Source organism: Solenopsis invicta, chromosome 1 (assembly GCF_016802725.1).
Source record: "Solenopsis invicta isolate M01_SB chromosome 1, UNIL_Sinv_3.0, whole genome shotgun sequence".
NCBI classification, from domain to species: domain Eukaryota; kingdom Metazoa; phylum Arthropoda; class Insecta; order Hymenoptera; family Formicidae; genus Solenopsis; species Solenopsis invicta.
The window spans coordinates 19,080,470-19,099,025 of NC_052664.1; the positions used below are offsets into that span (position 1 = coordinate 19,080,470).

Genomic DNA, 18,556 nt, shown 5'->3' on the forward strand with positions numbered 1-18,556 from the left:
AATACTATTTTTCTAAGAAAGTTTCTAAGAAAGTCTGAAAATCGGACAAGAAAGCAAGTTTGCGTATTACGCATTATAAACGCAATGAGTCGTAATAAATCACTCGTCGGAATAACCGTCGTGTCACGTTTTTGTAAACGAGAGTTCGTCCTAAATCCATCAATACCGAAGGTACGCGACTCAAGTATACAAAAACGGCACCTGATTAATGAGCATTCAATGAACCGCCGTTGGACGCAGCTTCTTTCGTTCTACGTTATACCGCCGAACAAAAATACGTTTCCAATGTACAACCATTTCCTTTACGTAACAAAAAGTATGCCACTTTTTAATAGATTCACGATTTATATAAAAATTATATTTGCATATATGTATATAACAATTTTATATACCTATATAAACTTACAATTTATTCATTTTGTATTGACTTTATATAAAAATCAGGTTTTTAAGATATGGTATTTCAAACCTTAATTATCTTATAAAAAAAATCACTCAATGCGTTTATACAAATTTTATTAAAATATTAACCGCAAAGCTATTCTTAACGGCGCAAAGAAATGAAAAGAATTTTCTTTATTTGTCACATCCATCTTAGCAAGTTTATTGCGACGAAATGCATAAAAGCATTTACAGTTGACCGGGAAATTGATAAGCTAAACATTAAATCAAGCGCGACACACGCACTTATTTTTCTTATGCACGTGCATGCCGTTTACAGTTGAGCAAAGCTCGACTAAGTGATAAATCGTGTTGCTTCAAAAATATAATTTATCGTATCGATACTTTTTTTGAGAGCCACTAAAGCGCACCAGTGATTCTTTATTTAGAATCCTTTTTCATACTTTTTTCGATTAGTCCACTGTAAATCGCCTCGACAGAGATAAATGTGCGAAATTTATTATTTTCTCACCCACAGCAAGTAGACGTGAGATACAGCAGATTAATTTTATCGTAAACGCATTGGTAGACTCACCGGTGGAACACAATTATTTAAACAAAATTAATCCTCTTTTAGTTTACTTTACATGGTGCATACTTATCTAGAAGGCTATAAATCAATCTTGAAACTACATGTAAGATTATCTTGTAACAAGTACAATACAAAATTCAAATGTTGCAACAATAAATTTATAATGTAACATATGTAACTATATAAATTATACAAATGTATACTAATAATAATAATTACTAAAAGTTGCTGCGTTATCTTCATATAAATAATATGAATAATTTTAAATGTTCATATGTAAATTAATTCATATAAATAATAAATACAAAAATATTATATTTTTGTGTTCAAAATGTGTATACAAAAAAATATTATATTAACAGCATTAGCTTTAATAGCAGTCTAATTAAAAAAATATTTAAATTAATTCAATAACACTTTAACGAAACAAATACGTCGCGTGCTCATATTTTAATAAAATGTTACTCATTAATTATACAATTAACAAGATTATTTTCAATTAGATTTTTAACTTAAGGCTGTTAAGATTTTTTTCGTATACAAAATATTGTCTTTTAAAGATAGGGTTCCGCTAAAATATTTAAAAATTTAGTTGAATACAAAAATAAAAATAATTTTGTTAAACCATCATAATAATTATGTAGGACGCTTAAACTGGTTGTTAGAGTAAACTTTTTGCAACATTGCTCATCATGCGTCCCTTATAATTATTTTAATGGTTTAACAAAGTTATTTTTAGATCTAGTTAAATTTTTAGATTTTTTAGCAAAACTATTTTTTTCGTTTATTTTTGTCTATTTTATTTCCATTTCTATAGACAACACGAATGGATTTATTTTGATAATCTACAAATGCTTTTTTAAACATATCTTACTATAGAATTTAATCGAAACTTGAAGACACGATAGTATTTTTGAAACAATATGCTTGCTCGTAAAGATATAAGCATAACTAGTGTTAGGAAAGGTACTCGGAGTTTCGACTACGGAATGTAGGGTCAATTGAGTTACAGAAACGCGCGTTTCACGATGTAGATGTTCACAGGTTAAGTGTTAAACATGGATGCACGGAGTTTCACCAAACATTCCATCGTTAATTTTCATTGAACGCGGAAAGCACCGGTTACCGGAATTCTCGTGGAAGTGGTGGCGTCGCGAAAGTTTCGAACTTCTAATAGCGTGGAGATGAGTATTCTAACGGGCGCGATTAGGCGACTCTATAAGCTTTTTAACGAAAGCGATAGCGAATCTCAAGGCAAAGAACAAAAATCTTTCTTCCCACTGAAATTTTTTGTCGATAATTAATCCCTTCGATTTCTTTCAAGACAATTTTTTTTGCTATTTAAAATTTAAGATTAAAGGAATAAAATTACCATTTTTACGATAATAAGTGATCACAGTACCGGTTTACACAAGTAAAAAATTCATTTTATGAAAATAAATATGTATATATTTTATAGCAAAAAGTATTCGAGATATATCGTTTTTAGAATTTTCAAAGTATCGGCATGACATAAATGGTGAAAATGTTAAAATATTTATATAATTTTAATGTTAATTAAAATTTATTATTAAAGATTTATCGAACAATTAAATGGTGCATCAACACAAAATGTAAAATAATATTTATTTTAATAATTATTCCAATATAATCAAAATACATATATATCTTTTTTTTTTATTGATGAACGACTGATTATTTTTCATTTATGTAATGTTTACTAAATATTGTATTCCACAATTTGTTGCGCACAAATTTGTTAAATATAATTATACATTATTGCAAAGTAAAAGAGATTTTGACGTATAAATGTATTTACTTCATGAGAATAGGGAAAAAAAAATTGAAAAGCTGCGTTAAAATGTATAAGGTCTATATAATAATATTTTTATGAAGCCCAACGTCGTTGCTACGTTTTTATCATGATTTTCCGCGCTCTGTTAGCATACAAGCGCGTTTTCCTATTTACTCAGATTTATGCCCGAATATAATGTGATAATTAGCTTCTCTACTGCGATTTTATCTTTGTGCCCTAATTTTCGGGTTTTATTCCGCATAATAATTTCAAATTCTTCCTAAAAAATATCTGCAGTAAGTTTAACGTATTATTAGATCATCTGGCGTTTTTATAACAGATTTAGACTTCTGGCAATAACAACTCTTTTTGCTCTACGTCATAATAAAAATTTTATTTTAACGAATTGAGATATTTTTTTTACATAAACACACACGGGAAAACATTGAAGAATTATTGCTAAAGTAGCCAAAAATATATAACTAGATAAAGATTTGAAAATAATTTTGTTGGATCATCAAAATAACTGCACAGGTTTACAAAATTTGACTTTTTTCCTGCTGTTTGAAAAAGAAGAGTACACTGAGAGAAAAAATTAAAATTTAATAAATATTTGTTTAAATAGTTGCAAGAAAATATTTATTAAATGTAAATAAATATTTATTTAGTACAAGAACCACCTAATTTAATTTAACTACCATTTTCTTTTATTGGGTAAATATTTACGTACCGTAAGTAAATATTTCATATACTGTTCAAACAAATATTTATTAAAACTTAGTAATTTTTTTTTCTCAGTGTAGTTTCCTGTAGTTTTTGATGCAGTGAATTCGAATTCGTAAGTGAAAATGTTCCATCATGTCAGATTTATGAAATAATTGAGATTAAAATATTCAAGAAACGTTTTTAATCGGTTTTTAAAATTCATAGATAGTAAACCTGATGTGCTATAGAGTTTAAAAGTTCTCAAATTAAAACATAATATTGTGCTTTAAAACAAAAATATCAAATCTTTTACAGCCGACATCATCGAACCTCTGACCCGCTTTGTTTTCAGGGATACGTGCAGTCGCATAGTGTCAAGTAGAACAATTTTTCCAGTTTTAGTTGCGAAATACCATTGCAAATAGTAAAAATGTCAATAGTGAATTTAATATATGGGACTGGATCATATTTTGTAAAAATATATTTTTCAACAATTCTTTAAACAAATGACAAAAATATTTTTATTACAAAAGAGCACCTTCAGTCCCATATATTAAAAAACCTATTGTTGAAATGTTTACTACGTGCAATGGTTTCGCACTGTGACTGCATGAGACAATCGTTCTCCTTGACACCACAGAGATACTACATCACTTTTTCAAACACAGCGCGCCAAAGGTTCGATGATACTTATAAAAGATTCGATATTTTGATTTCGAAGAACAACAATTAAGCTTTAATTTGAGACTTTTTCAAAGTCACTCATATGAAGTTTACCACCTACAAATTAAAAAAAAAATGTCAAAAATTAGTTTTTTGGAGGTTTTAACTTAAATTATCTAAAAAAAAACATGACATAATAGAACATTTTCACATACGAGTTCGGATATAGCGCATAAAAAACTACAAGAAACTAATCTTCTTTTCTAAATAGCAAAAACCACTGATCTGTGTTGTATAAAATGCTCAAGCATGATAAGCAAAACTGCAAACAATTTTGACATTTTAGCAATCATTTTAGCAATTTGCGTGTTTTATTTATTTAGATGATTCGACAAAATTATGTTCTACTCTATATCTAGCTAAATGTTCAAATACTTCAGTAAAACTATATTCTTTTCGCTTGCAATCGCGCAAGATAAGGTAGTTTGATTTTCACGAATGTTAAATTTAAAAACAATATTTTAAGTGCCACGGTTATTATTGCAAAATTATTGTACATTAAAGCAAAACAAATAAACGTTAAAATCATAAAAGTCCACGTTTCCATTTAAATATTGAAGGACGCTTTTATCCACGAGTGTGGAGAGAACGCGACCTTTCGCAATTTTGCGGTAATTTATTATACAGAAGGCTACGTTACAAAATTTCCATTTGTCTCGGCCACTGGCCGCCGCCGCTACATCACCGTGCGACATGGAAACTTTAATTACTTATTTAAAAATGAGACGCGACAGCTGTATTTAACGAAGCCTCGCCTCTCGCGTTGCGAGAAATGCATTGCTGTCGAGTGAAATAGCCGCGCGACTACGTCGACATTCGCCATTCTCTCGCGAAGGGTTCATGAAATATTAGCGCGCCGGTATTCGCTGCACACGCCACTCAATGCGCCGTAAAAAAAAAAAAAACCAAGCACCTGGGTTGCATCGTACGAACGAAAGCAGGAAAACAGTGTTGATTTATTACCATGCAATCGCGCGTCAATTATGCAAAACCAGGGTTGACTTATTCAACCAAATGGAGAATAATTATTTGTGTGATCTCGTTACGAACGAACTGGAATACCGTGCTGAATATGAAGAGAAATATGGGATCCGGCGTGTATCGATAACGCGACTTGAATTCGCGCTGCGCTTCTGCTGCACGCATTGTTAAGTTTCTCTTAGTCATCCCGACAGTATGCAATTAAAGGGTTACAGGACTCCAGCGAATCGAAAACCGGGATATTATTCAACATCTTGTAAAATTTTTGTTTAATGAGATAGATATGCGTTTCTGTTTTGAAAATATTATATATATTTTATATTTGTGAAAAAAAAGTAAGATTACAATGAGGAAGTGTTCAGAAACTTGGAACATGTTTTCCTCAAAACATCATTTTTCAAAGCGATAGTCACACGACAACTCAAGCAGTTTATCTAATCAATTTGAATTTGCACATTTTAAATAATATTCGGCAGTAAATCACGAAGATTCTTTTTTATTTTTAATTTTTTTCTCAAGTTGTAACAGAATGAAGGAAAAAATTGTTCGGAAAAACACAATTTCCACACAATTAAAATGTGTGTAGTTTCGCGAAAGATAAAATTAAAAAAAATTTTTCTGTGAGCCCAAAAATAACAAGTGTAAAGAAAAAAATTGCTTACTATTTAATTTCAGATAATTTGTCGATGCTCGAATCGCGATTACTGTGCATTTTATTTAGAGAATGCTTATTATTATTTGTTAATTTTTACATTTACTATAACTTTAAATCTCATTTTTTAAAAATAAAAATAGGTGTTTTCAAACAAGAAACAAATTATTTATCTGTCTTTAAATAAAAATTTTATATGCTGTTGAAAAATACCCTACTTTTCGATTCACTGGAGTCCTAAAAACCCTTGTAACGGAAAATATAAACTTGCGACGAAGAGAGTCGTACATTTTTAATATAGACACATTGTGCTGAATATGTTGAAATTCCTCCCTCTCCTCTCTCATTAATTAACTATACCGATAGTTCTGACGTCAAGTGATATAAAAAAGTCTGTAGTCCCCGTCGGAAGAGTTGCGGTCGAGTGCAACTAAGTGAAGATAAATCGAAGCGCATGCATTATTCATGAGTTACGGTACCTGGACGATCTTCGTCATTTCCTGCATATCGATAACGCCGTTGCCGTCAACGTCGTACATACGGAACGCCCATTTCAGTTTTTCTTCCGGCGTGCCGCTGGACGTTACGTCGATCGCCAGTAGGAATTCCTGCAACAAAAGCCAATCGTATCCCGCATCAGTAACGTCGTAGCAGCTGCGCGATATCAAAACTTTTATTTCCCCGCTACAAAGGAATCTCCCTTTTGTGCGAAACGAAAATCTATTTCGTAAAAGGGGTATCTGTAATACGCATCGAAGGGAGAAACAGCTTCAAAATGCCATAATTCAAGCGCCTCTGTCGGAGTTCTGGAAAATATCGCTCCACTTGACATACAATGACTCGAGCAAAAATCTCCGCTAGGATCGTATTAACATAAAAAAATTGAAACGGTCGAGCGAGTGAAATTTAAATATTGATTGAATAGAGCGTTTACTCAAATATTGAAACGAAATTTCTCAATTCTTTAGATATATTCTTGGATCTAGATTACACCTTTAGAAATTAAAATAAAGGCATTTTCTAGAAACACTAATTCTTTTTTTAATGGATTTTTTATTTTATTTATTTGGCTTTTGTTAATTTTTCCTTACTGACGTAATTGTGAGAAAATTGTAAAAAAAGAGTTATTTAAATATTAAATTTGAAAAAATACCTACACTGAGATAAAGATCTTTTATAAAGTTAACATTTTGCATAGGATTTTGATTTTTTTCCGAGAAATCCATTTTTTAATTATATTTCCAAAAAACAAAAAAAAAATCTGACGTAAGCACAAAGAAAATGACATTTAAATTGGAAAAAAAACATTTCTTTAAATTCCGATAAAGTTTTTTAAGAACTTCTCGGTCTTGCTAGAAAAAAAATTCCAAATGATAGACATTCTATTAAACTTTAAATTAATATGCAACAAAATTTCATTCCAATTTTTTGTGACATTTCGTGACTTTCCAAATTATTACGTGTAAAACTTTTCCATAAAAATTTAAATAATAAAAGTCAATTGTTTTGGATATCTCCTCACCCCGTTAATAATAACGCTCTCGATATTTCAGAGATGTGTTATCGATCATCATCTCACGTCACCGGCGGATACACGGCGGATACGTCGTCTCGAAGTTATGGTTCCTTTTACGAGCATCACGTCGCACGTTACCGAACTGAAATCGCGTAAGCATAAAAGCTCGCAATCCTGATATGACGTCACAATAGCGGTTGTGATTGCGTCAGGCGAATTTGTCAGGTCGAATCCACGCGGGTAGTATCCTCGCCTCAGGCCCGATACCTTTCCGAGTACCACCGACTCGTTAGAGAGCAGTACGTTCCGGCAGAACTGGGTCACCTGCCGCCCGAGGTAGACAAACGAGACGAGCGCTTTATAGGGCGGAGAAAGGGACGGAGGACGGAGGACGGAGGACGGAGGGTGAGCTGGGCTCTTTGCTCTTCCTGACCTCTGAAGTGTCACTTCTCGTATTGACTTCAGAGAAAAAGAGATAGAGAAAGGGAGAGGGAAAAGGAGCGGACCATTTCCCTTCTGAGACTAGCCTTAGGCTCACACTTATTTTAGATGCAGCTTACCCGCGAAGCTCGCGGAAGAACCCCCTGGAAAAGCTCCGACATTACCGGAGAAACGACGACGGCCGATACCGGGGAGAGAGAAAACATCTTTGTGATGCCATTAACCGGCCTTACAAACACCGCGCTCGTAAGAATGAACGCGAGGCGAATGTTTGAGATTGGAGCGGAGTGGCTTTTCTGAGAGTGAATTTTCCAAGCAGCGTTCGCAATTCCTCGAGCGGACATTCAAAACAGTTATTTCGAATGCATAGAGCAATTATGCGATCAGCCGTCTCGGCAAAATTACTGATTTAAATAAATGTGTGGAGAAATTGTACATGAATGTGAAAACGCTTCTAAAACGGGAAATTCCTCTCACTGATTTGAGAGAGAAATATCAAAATTATCTTTAATTGTGCTTAATGGAATAATATATCTCCCTATATTATGACACAAGTTCAATGGCATTATTTCTAGATATTTTCATCATTGTACAATTATAAAATAAGATTATTTTATTGCTCAGAAAATTATATATATTATTAATTTGTAGCATAATTTATTATTATTATTATTCTTGTGTGTGTGTGTGTGTGTGTGTATGTGTGTGTGTGTGTGTGTGTGTGTGTGTGTAAAACATAAAAATAATAAAGATTATTTTCGTCGTAATCATCAATATATATGTCGTTGAAAATAGATTCTAATAGTTAATATTTTAATAATTTAAATAAAACTTGTATTTAATAAAATTATATTTGGCCAAATATAATTTTCTACTAGATAAATAAAAATTATTTATACTTATTTTCACGCAAATTACTTCCTGTAAGATAACTTATCTTAACAACTTAATATCCAAACTTTTTAAAATTTGATTTCTCAGATAACAGTAGTTTTCACGTTTATTATTCCGAGTCACGTATGTGGCTTTAGGCAGATCGTGATGTGGATATGGAAAAAGACAGTGCTTTAGTCGAGAATCTTTACGTCACTTACGTTAAGCTAAGGAAGTCAAGGCGAAGGAAGTCGAAAGAACGTGAGTCGCGCAATTTCCGTTAATCATTAATTCAACTTATATACGCCATTTTATTTTACATATTAATTTTACCATGCGTCGGAAGCTCGTAACAAGCTCATGCGATACCCTTTGATATTTAGACTTTATTCATGGGTATTTATTTCAAAAATGAATAATGGGCGATTGTTTAATACAGAAGTTCTAGACGCAATTACACACATGCACATAAAATAATTTCCATTAAAATAATTTCCATTAAATCACACAATACAATATATTCAATGATATGAAGCTAGTTCTATCGAACAACTGACTTTTGATTAAACACAAATATTATAAAAATACGACAAAAGAATTTCTCTTTATCAAAACACACAGAAGAAAAATTTTAATTATTTTTGTTTGTTTTAACAATTTTCTATGTAACTACGTGTAATGCTTAATTGTATAATTATATTTTTAATTATAATTTTGAAAAAGAAATATGAATAGTTTACTGTAAAATAAATTTAAAAAAAAAAAAAAGCAGAAACTATAAACGTATGTAACAAAATCTTATGCTTCATGTAATTTTTAATAGAATCTTCACAAGATTTATAATGTTAGATATTAGAGTTATTTAAATGTTTAACATTAAGCATGAAAACACTGTTAAATAATTTTTCTTTTGTGTCTTTATTTATTTATCAATTCTTTGGAACGCAATTTCTTTAAAGTACGGAAAAATCGAGATACACTCTCTGTTTGTTACTTGAAGCAATCTAAAGCATAAACGTACTTTACGGTCTTTAATTGAGATAAAATGTTTCCTTGGCTGTGAGTATCTCAAGAGAACAAGCGTTTAATCTCGAAGCCGATATTATTGACAAAGGGTAGCCATATAGAATGTGCTTAATAGCGAATTCGATTGGGCGCATTCGCGCGGATTAGTGCATATTAAAACCGTCGTACACAAATCGACGTAAAGACGTACATGTTTGATATAAACTGCGAAATCCTCAATATATTTGATTATGCCGTTTAGTGAAATACATATTTTATCATTTGAGATATTTGCATTTTACTTTTATGCTTCCAAGTGTCCTCTTCTGATTTTAATAAGCTGTAGATACGTTAAAATATGAACAAAAGTAAAAATATTTTCTTTCGAAGTGGATATCGTCGAAATGATAAAAGATAGAAAAAAATTTTTTTAAGTGGAATGGTTTCAAGAATACTTTATGATAACAAAAAATGTTTTTAAATAAAAATTAAAAAATTTATTATTATTATTATTATATGTATACCTTTGAAACCATTCAACTTTGATTTAAATATTCCTTTCGTATCTTTTATAATTTTAATAATATCTTTTTTTCAAAGAGTTTCACCCTCGCATTAACATGCGAGAATATATTTATTAAAAAATATGTGTTTCTTAATTTTTTATTTATACTCTTTAAATTGAAATTAGTGTATTAATCACTTATTTGCAGTATTATACTTATAACTGTGATCGTTAGTAACTATTCATTTTGTTTTTTTAAGACTATTCTTCTTAATCAGAATCACTGAAGATCGATCGAAATCAGAGTATCATTGAAAAATAATACATATACTCGCGTGTCACTGATTGATGTAATTATAAGTACAGCACTGAAATTCGTAAGTCAATCGCTGATTCCGATTTAACGAATATTTTATATCATTTCCAGCATCCAAAGCGTATGAAAATCGAAGGTTATATTTCCTTGTTAGAGTAGATCCGTGTGCAACATTAATGTGCACCACTGCGCAGTATGCTGTCCAATCGAATTCGCTAAAAGAGAGCTACAAGCTGTCCCGCAGGCTTATTTTAACTCTGTACACTTTTTTATTTTTAATCGTAAAAATCGTATACTGCAGCGAAGCTTTATTCGCGAGCTTTCGCAAATCATCCGCGCTTTGCATGCTCTTGGAATTATAATATGTAAGCAGCAATAGATTTAAATGCATATGTATATATTTGTGTGATGTATCCAATATTCATATATTGAATTGCATATGTGAGAAATCCGTTGATATGATTTATGCGAATTGCGAATAATTTATATATGCACAATTTTTGTGCGCGCATCGCAATTATACTATAAATATAAAAAATAAATAAAAAATTTATTACAGCAATAATTGGAATAAAACCACACGATGCATATAATACAGTTAAAATCAACTCAAAGAAGGATTGTAGTGCTCAAATAATAATTCTTGTGTGATTTTGTATACATTTTTTTTTTATTCTTCAAACTGTGCCCTATTACTTTCGATCTTAAAACATAGCTCTTAAAATACATAGCAATATCATAATATTAAATTATTGATAATCAATTTAATAATACTGATGCTAACAAGCATCTGTAAGATCTCTCCTTCTCCCTTAGAAAAAAACCTAAAGAACTTATTGCGAAAACTATTATCTCAGCCAGGACTTGAACCTGGATCTTCCTACATTCCGTGCGGGCATTTTGCTTTGTATTGCATGACAACAAAATTACACAAGATTTATATAAAATAATTTTAAGGACTAAGTATGAAACGCTTGTGAAAAGATAAATGCGCCATTTAGTTTCCACGCTCACCGTTCTTATATTATATAAACTACCATTCACACTAACGTTTTTGTAATCCTGCTCCGCGCAAAACTTTGTTTTCAACATTCAGCTGTTAAAAGTTTAAAACAACGTTTCATCGCGCAAAGTGAAAACAACGAGTAGAACAAGAAAGGGGAAAAGCAGCACGGAGTACGGGAGGGACGTATGCTTCAAAATGAACTAAGCAACTTCGAACACTGAGAAATGCGCTTTCCACGAACACTAACGTTCCAAAGTGGATTTTCAAAATGGATCCTGGTGCCGAATGGTAGACGCTAATGGAAATGCAACCACAAAGAAAGGATCGCGATCGGGCGCTCTCTAAGAAAAAGGAAAAGGTCAAGCCTGTTCGTGATTCAAGGACGAACATGAAAGTACAGAAAAGCTTTCTGTAAAACATACACTTTTTTTCTTGCATACGGATTACGTGACGTATGACCTTTTACTTTATTGCAACGTAAGTGAACAGCCTTAACGTTTTATGTTACTTTTATTCCAACTGTATGTAAAACTCGAAGTTCTTTCGGGCCCGATCCTCACAACATTTCTAATGACTTTAGTTTCACGAATAAATCATGACGAATAAATCATCGGGAAATAAATCAAAATTGTTTAACGTTATCGTAAATGCTCAACGCGAAACTAGAACTCATAAAAATTTGTTCTATATTTTTTACAGCATATTTTATGATTACTTGTCATGTTTCCATCGTATAAAAATAAGTATAATCGTTAAAAAGTTGTTCAAATTTTACGTGTATCCTGAAGTGGTAATGCATCATCTCCTCTATCTGATAAAGAACGACATAAAATATAACTTTATATAAAACTTAAAATAAAAGTTTATTTGTGTTCTATCAATATCGTATAACACGAATTATGAAAGTAGCGGTAAACCATTAGTAATTTTTACAGTATATTTTAATTAGCGATATCTGCAACAATAATAATTTGAATTAAATCATTTGAGTGTAATCATACAAATAATTAAAGAAACACCAACTACGTCGAGATTGGATCTTGGTGCCTAATACTATTTTACAAGTAAATCTGAAATACATTTTCAGTTTTATAAATTACGCGTCGAATACAGTCAGTCTTGAACCGCAATCATAAATCGAAGTTAAAGATAGGGTAAAGTCGGTATGTACGCCGCAGCAGTCAGAAAAAATAAAAGGAATAAAAATAGTTTGTTCACAACCACTTTCTTATGTGCCTTTATGCTATATTAGTATTGCATTGCAATTACAGTTCTTTATTGTTAATATTAACGAGAATATCGTCAATTGAATTAATTTTTTCACGTAGAAGCAGCGCGATCGTGTATTACCATCTACGTAAAATAATTACTGTAGAAAATATAAAAGGCGTAATGATTATTTCATGATATGTAAATGTAGAGCGATAGTAAAGGATGAAATACAAGCAAGATTCAAGTGCATAGCTCTTGTATTCTTTATTTAGTTTGATATCTTGTATATTCCACTTGTTTAGGATATACGGCCTTTTCAGCGAGCGGGATTTATGCCGTAATACAGACACTGCGTAATTGGAAAACAGCACTTACCCTATGTTGAGCACTATGTTGAGAACACAATGCGCACTCTGTTGATGTCTATGCATATTAATTTCTTTAATATTGCATTATTATTACTTTGTATACATATTTATTCCCTAATAAACTTTGTAAACACATTTTGTAAGTCATGTTACTTTATATCATATCTGAAAATGTTATTTGTAAATTTCGATGCACCGTGTATCTTACACATGAATAGTTATAATCCCGCCACTTTTTTTATATGACAAAAATGCAAGGGTTTTTTTCAAGTTTCTTTTTCAAGTATAAGAAAAGAAATATTTCATATTTAAATTTTTTTTATAATAGTAAACAGTATAAAATTTTTATTGGCTTAATTTATTTTCCTTAAACATAGTAAATAATACTTGATAACTTAAATTTTCGATAGTTACGACATATATACCGACTTTACCCTAGTATCATAAATTAAATTGATCGTTAATTTAATAATGATGCTACAAGTACTTTAAAGCGAAACAGCAGATAAGCAAATTGATATTCTCATATTGAATCTAGAAGTTAATATTTAGTCTAATAAATTGTGGGAATATAATACGTGTGATTTATCTCGGTGCATTAGAAGACGGAAATAGTTGCAAAGTATCACCGATATACGAAACGGGAGAGAGTTGTATGTATACTGGAATAAAGTTAGAAGCATGCTCTAAATGTCCTTTCAAAATAAGCTTTGGAGGTAAGTCTTTACTGAGTTAACTTTCAGTCCCAAATGCGTCCGAGTGCAACAATGCAATTACACGGTACGCCGGGCGAAAAGTTTTCGTGGGGAAGGCGTGAATGAAACACTGTACTGTCCTCGCAATCTTCGAAAATTCTGAAATACCTGGTAGAGAAGTTATTCGCTTGCAACGAAAGAGTGCGATATTTGAATAAATTATAAATATACAAGAAAATAAAGCTTATAGATTTAGACTATTACTTATACATATAAAATGTTGATTTTTGTCTTTTAATCAGAATTTGTTTGATATTAAATATTTCATTTTTATTAATGGACCAAAAAAAAGAAATTTACCGAGATATTATATGTACACATTTTTTTACGCGTCAAATAAACTAAAGAAGTATTTTATTCGAATAACATTAATTTATAACATAAGGTAAAAGACTGATTATTCATGTACAAATTATAAGATAGATCTTTTATCTTATATTAAATAATTTTGTTTGTGTGTTATTCTCTTTTATTTCTATTATTATATTTGTAATTAAATCTAATTACATTTATCTATTATATAATTTCTTTAACTGCGAATTGATGTAATCTATTTTTTTTTAATTATATCTTAATAAAAAAAAATCAAGCGACATTCAAAATTGGGAAACACATTCTTAGATATGCCGTATTGCTCATTTGCTACAACAACAATATAAATAAAAAATTGTTACTTTTAAATTGTCTGCAAATAAAAAAAAAATGTTGATGAAGATTTAATTGAATGAGAAAACTGATATTTTTATTCCTCCACAATCAGTAGACCAAATTGTAACACAAAAATTTTAAATTGCGTTTAAAAATAATATTACGAAATTTTTATAATTCAAAACATCAAACTAAAAAAAATTTTTTTTTAACTTACGTTGTTCTTGTACCAAATGAGCAATATGTGAAACGCCATGCATATTTTTAATATCACGTAATATCGTTTCAATAATCGTCGAAAGAAATACAGAAGATACTGTATAAACCCGAATAAACCTCAGAAAAAAAGCATAGGAATATATCAACGTCCTGACGATTGAAGAATATTTGTCATGTCATTCCTAATATATTTGGATGCACGGAGTAAGTGCAAAGCACTGTTTATGCAGAACGAGATGTTTTCGATTCCCGAGATTTCAGATGCTGTCCAAAGGAAAGACGATAAATGTAAACGGAATCCAAGTTCCTCTTAAATAAGAAAAGTTGCAAGAACGCCGAAATAGTTGACCGGTCCGTCATTTATCACCGTTCCGTCGGAATTGTTCAGGAAATAAAGTTTAAACTGCCGGAAGTTCCAGCTAAATCTCTAATGGCTTTTCAATGTGCGAACCGCTTGAATTAGTTCATTACTGCCTCCATGCGGAAAAGTTGCGGAAGTTTAATTACAGAAAGTTTATCGTGAAAATAATACGTGTCTTGATGAAAATTATTAACGATACGAGCGTGCACGTTCGATCACATTAAAAAATAAAAAATAAATATTTATATGTATGATTGTAAGGATTATGTAAGAGTTCTAAGTCGCGCTTTCGACAAAATCATGAAGACTACTCTGTAGGTTTACGTTTCTTAAATAAGACATAGAGCATTTGCTTTTCAAAACTTTTAACTCTTTTAGCTCTTTAATAACATCTGGAATTAAGTAAAACGTTATAGACTCTAAAATAAAATAAATACAGAATTGCAAAAATAAGACAATTGAGATAGGGTCGTTGCACCAGTCGCTGAACAGTTGCCAATAAATGACTGTTTAGAAAAACTATTAAAATAATAAGACTTCGAAATAATAAACTGCCAAAATTAATTGATATCGTTGAAATCTAATTTTCATACAGATTTTATTAAAATGTAATTTTTTATTTGAAAATGTAATTGCATTGAGTTATTTTATGTTTGTTCATTGACTGGTCCAATTTCTTATTTGTTCATTGACTGGTGCAGTGACCCTATGAATGAATCCTATTCAGGAAAGTTAAAAATTATACTTTTAGATATTCCAAATTGCACTATAAAAAGGTAAAAAAAAATTGACTTACACACACTCTCTCTCTTTCTCTCTCTCTCTCTTTCTCTCTGGCATTTAATAAAAATAAGACTAGCAAATAAGAAAAAAAAAAAGGGAAATGTTGGTCTTCAATTCGTCAAAAGCAACTTCATAACGTTGAACGACGCCGTGAAATTTCTCACTGAAGAAGAGACATACATATCTCCCGTCCATAAATTCCATCGCTTATTATCGTTTTTTCCATTCGGACGATATTGCGAGGGTCAAACTCAGAGACGACGACTTTGAACGGATTTTCCCCAAAGAAAAACGAGTGGAAACTGATGTCATTATATCGAAAGGGTACGCGACGGGAAGAGCGTGCACAAAAAGAGAGAGAACAGGTTTTCATGCAGCTATTGTATACAGATAGCCATTCGTCTCGATACAATAACGAGAATCAAATGGAGACCAGCAATGTTCGACTCGTGTTTCCCGGCTTATCGGCGAAACTCGCATATTTTCAGCTGCACACGCCGAGGGGTTGCAAATGCCTCTTTCACCGGTGTGCACATTGCGACAGCACTCGTAGCGTACACAATGCAATCGCGCGAGAGGCTACGTTTCATCGCAGGTTTACTTAATATCGAAATAATAGTCGTTTAGAGCTTACGCGAGCGTACAAGCTGTACATAAACAGAACTTCGGCTCGCAATGAAGTTACAATGGAGCTTTCGGTGAAACTCCGGTGAAACTTTGCAATCTCGACGCGAAATTTCTTAAGTGTTGCGCGACCGCGCGATACTGGCGCGAGGTAGATTGTATCTACACAACTCGCCAGATATCAAACGTCCGCGTCGACGGACCGCATTGGCCAAAGTTTGCATATTCGAGATTTGAAACGATAGATTGGTTTGTTTCGCACATTCGATATTATTTCCGAGACTTCGGATGACGATTGATCGTGTATCGCTCCTCGTCGTTACTTCTACAATGTTCTAAAAAGAAAACAATCTCAATTATTTAGAAAAAATTATTTGTAAAATTGCTGTAAAATTGATCGTTTTTATTTTCGTTCTATCGAATAATTTAAGCGTACGGAGTTATATATCTCTCTCTTCTATTTGCTTTCGAGTAAAACTTTCATGAAGAAATTGAAAGCAAAATGTCTGTTTTTCATTCAGAAAGTTTACAAAAGAAGCAGACTACGATGATTTAATATCTCGAGTTATGTATAATTTTCGTAAGTTAAGCGTAAATGTAAATAGATAATAAACTTAGCACTTCGATTAGTTTCGAGTAATAGCACACTTTATATCTCAATTTTAATAGATCACGAGCTCTAAATGATAACAAATCCTGTATTTTAGTTAGTTTCAATGGGCAGCGAACTTTTCGTATGTTGATTAATTACAAGAGGATTTTATTTTCGCCGAGTTTTAAATCGAGAACTGAGTTCCACGATATTTAAAATGTGAAATAATTTTAGTGCTACTTTAAAATGCAAAATAATCTTTCATAAAATTTTTGCTAATTAAATACCATCAAGCGGTTTGATTACACTATATCGTTAAATTACGTAGGATCTCACGTTCTAAGTAAAATAAGAAAGTAAATAATTTATTATAAGCTTAACAATATTTATAGAGAAGGGTCTAGACTTGGATGAACGAGTGATTTGCACATTAACATGAAAGATATCTTAAAGATAGCTCGCTGCAATAATTCTGTTAAAAGAAACGCATTTGTAACACGCTTTGCTGAGCGGATGATTAGTTGCCGTAACGATACGATAAAAACAGAATACGGAATTTAATGCAACGTGTATTTAATCTGTAACCTTGTAAAACAGTTCAGGTTTTACATTTAACATCTATTATTAGATTTCTATTAAATATAATGTAACGTATCTTTTAGCGTTCTGTCATCAATACGTTTCGCAAAATGAGACAAATAATATTATTATATTTCTCCCTGAAATCATAATAATATTAATGTAATGTGAATTAAACTGTAAACGCAGTAGATACAATTATTACAGAAAATGTATTAAAATTTTTAATTTATTTTATGCAGGTTACGTTACTCTGAACACGCAATATCGAATCTCTAATATCATTTTAAAGTGCGAGTAATTTTCTCTCTCCTTTATTTGCATTATTCTTTGCATATTAGAATCGAGGCAGCAAATAAGAGAAAAAAAAATATATATATAATGTGTAATATTACAATACTTTCCTATGCAATTAGTATAATTGTTATTACTTTTATATCCTGTGTGTAATAATTATCCATTTAATAAATTAAATTAAAAATTGCAATATTACATCCTCTCTTATCATAATTCGTATGCCGCGATATATTTTATGAATTCATGATACTTGATACTTTACTCTCTTTCCTGCCAGATTATCTCTAACAGATGAAAAAATTACGATAAGATGTTAATGAGTTTTACTAATTATTTATAAAGATCAAGGAGAGTATACAAGCTGCTAAAGAAATAAAAAAAAAAGAGTGAGCTAAAAAGATAAGAAGGCAAGTGACTCCCGATGCGACTTGAGGAGGCTGAAAAGTCGGACGTCGCTCGCATCCGAAGAATGCTCGTCCATGGCGAATCATGTGTAGTTGCTCCAGAGCGACTTTGATCAGTCATGCGATGCGAGAGCACCTCACAAAGCATGACGTTAGACAAAGCTCGGGGTTTTATCCGGCGTATTAGGGTCAGATGTCAAATAGCTATTCGCCGGCTGGCGAA

The 18,556-nt window shown here is 31.5% G+C and overlaps 2 protein-coding genes across 4 annotated transcripts in view; both read right to left on the reverse strand.

The window, feature by feature from the left end:
- LOC105201139 (neurocalcin homolog) overlaps positions 1–18,556 on the reverse strand; it is a 203,610-nt gene that overhangs the window by 35,904 nt on the left and 149,150 nt on the right. The gene's annotated exons all lie outside the window — the stretch shown is intronic.
- LOC105201140 (neuronal calcium sensor 2) overlaps positions 1–18,556 on the reverse strand; it is a 185,967-nt gene that overhangs the window by 18,410 nt on the left and 149,001 nt on the right. For all 3 annotated transcript variants that reach the window (XM_011169042.3, XM_026132872.2, XM_026132871.2), the window contains exon 5: positions 6,309–6,437. In XM_011169042.3, coding sequence (XP_011167344.2) covers positions 6,309–6,437 — 129 coding nt within the window. The remainder of the gene's footprint in view (positions 1–6,308; positions 6,438–18,556) is intronic.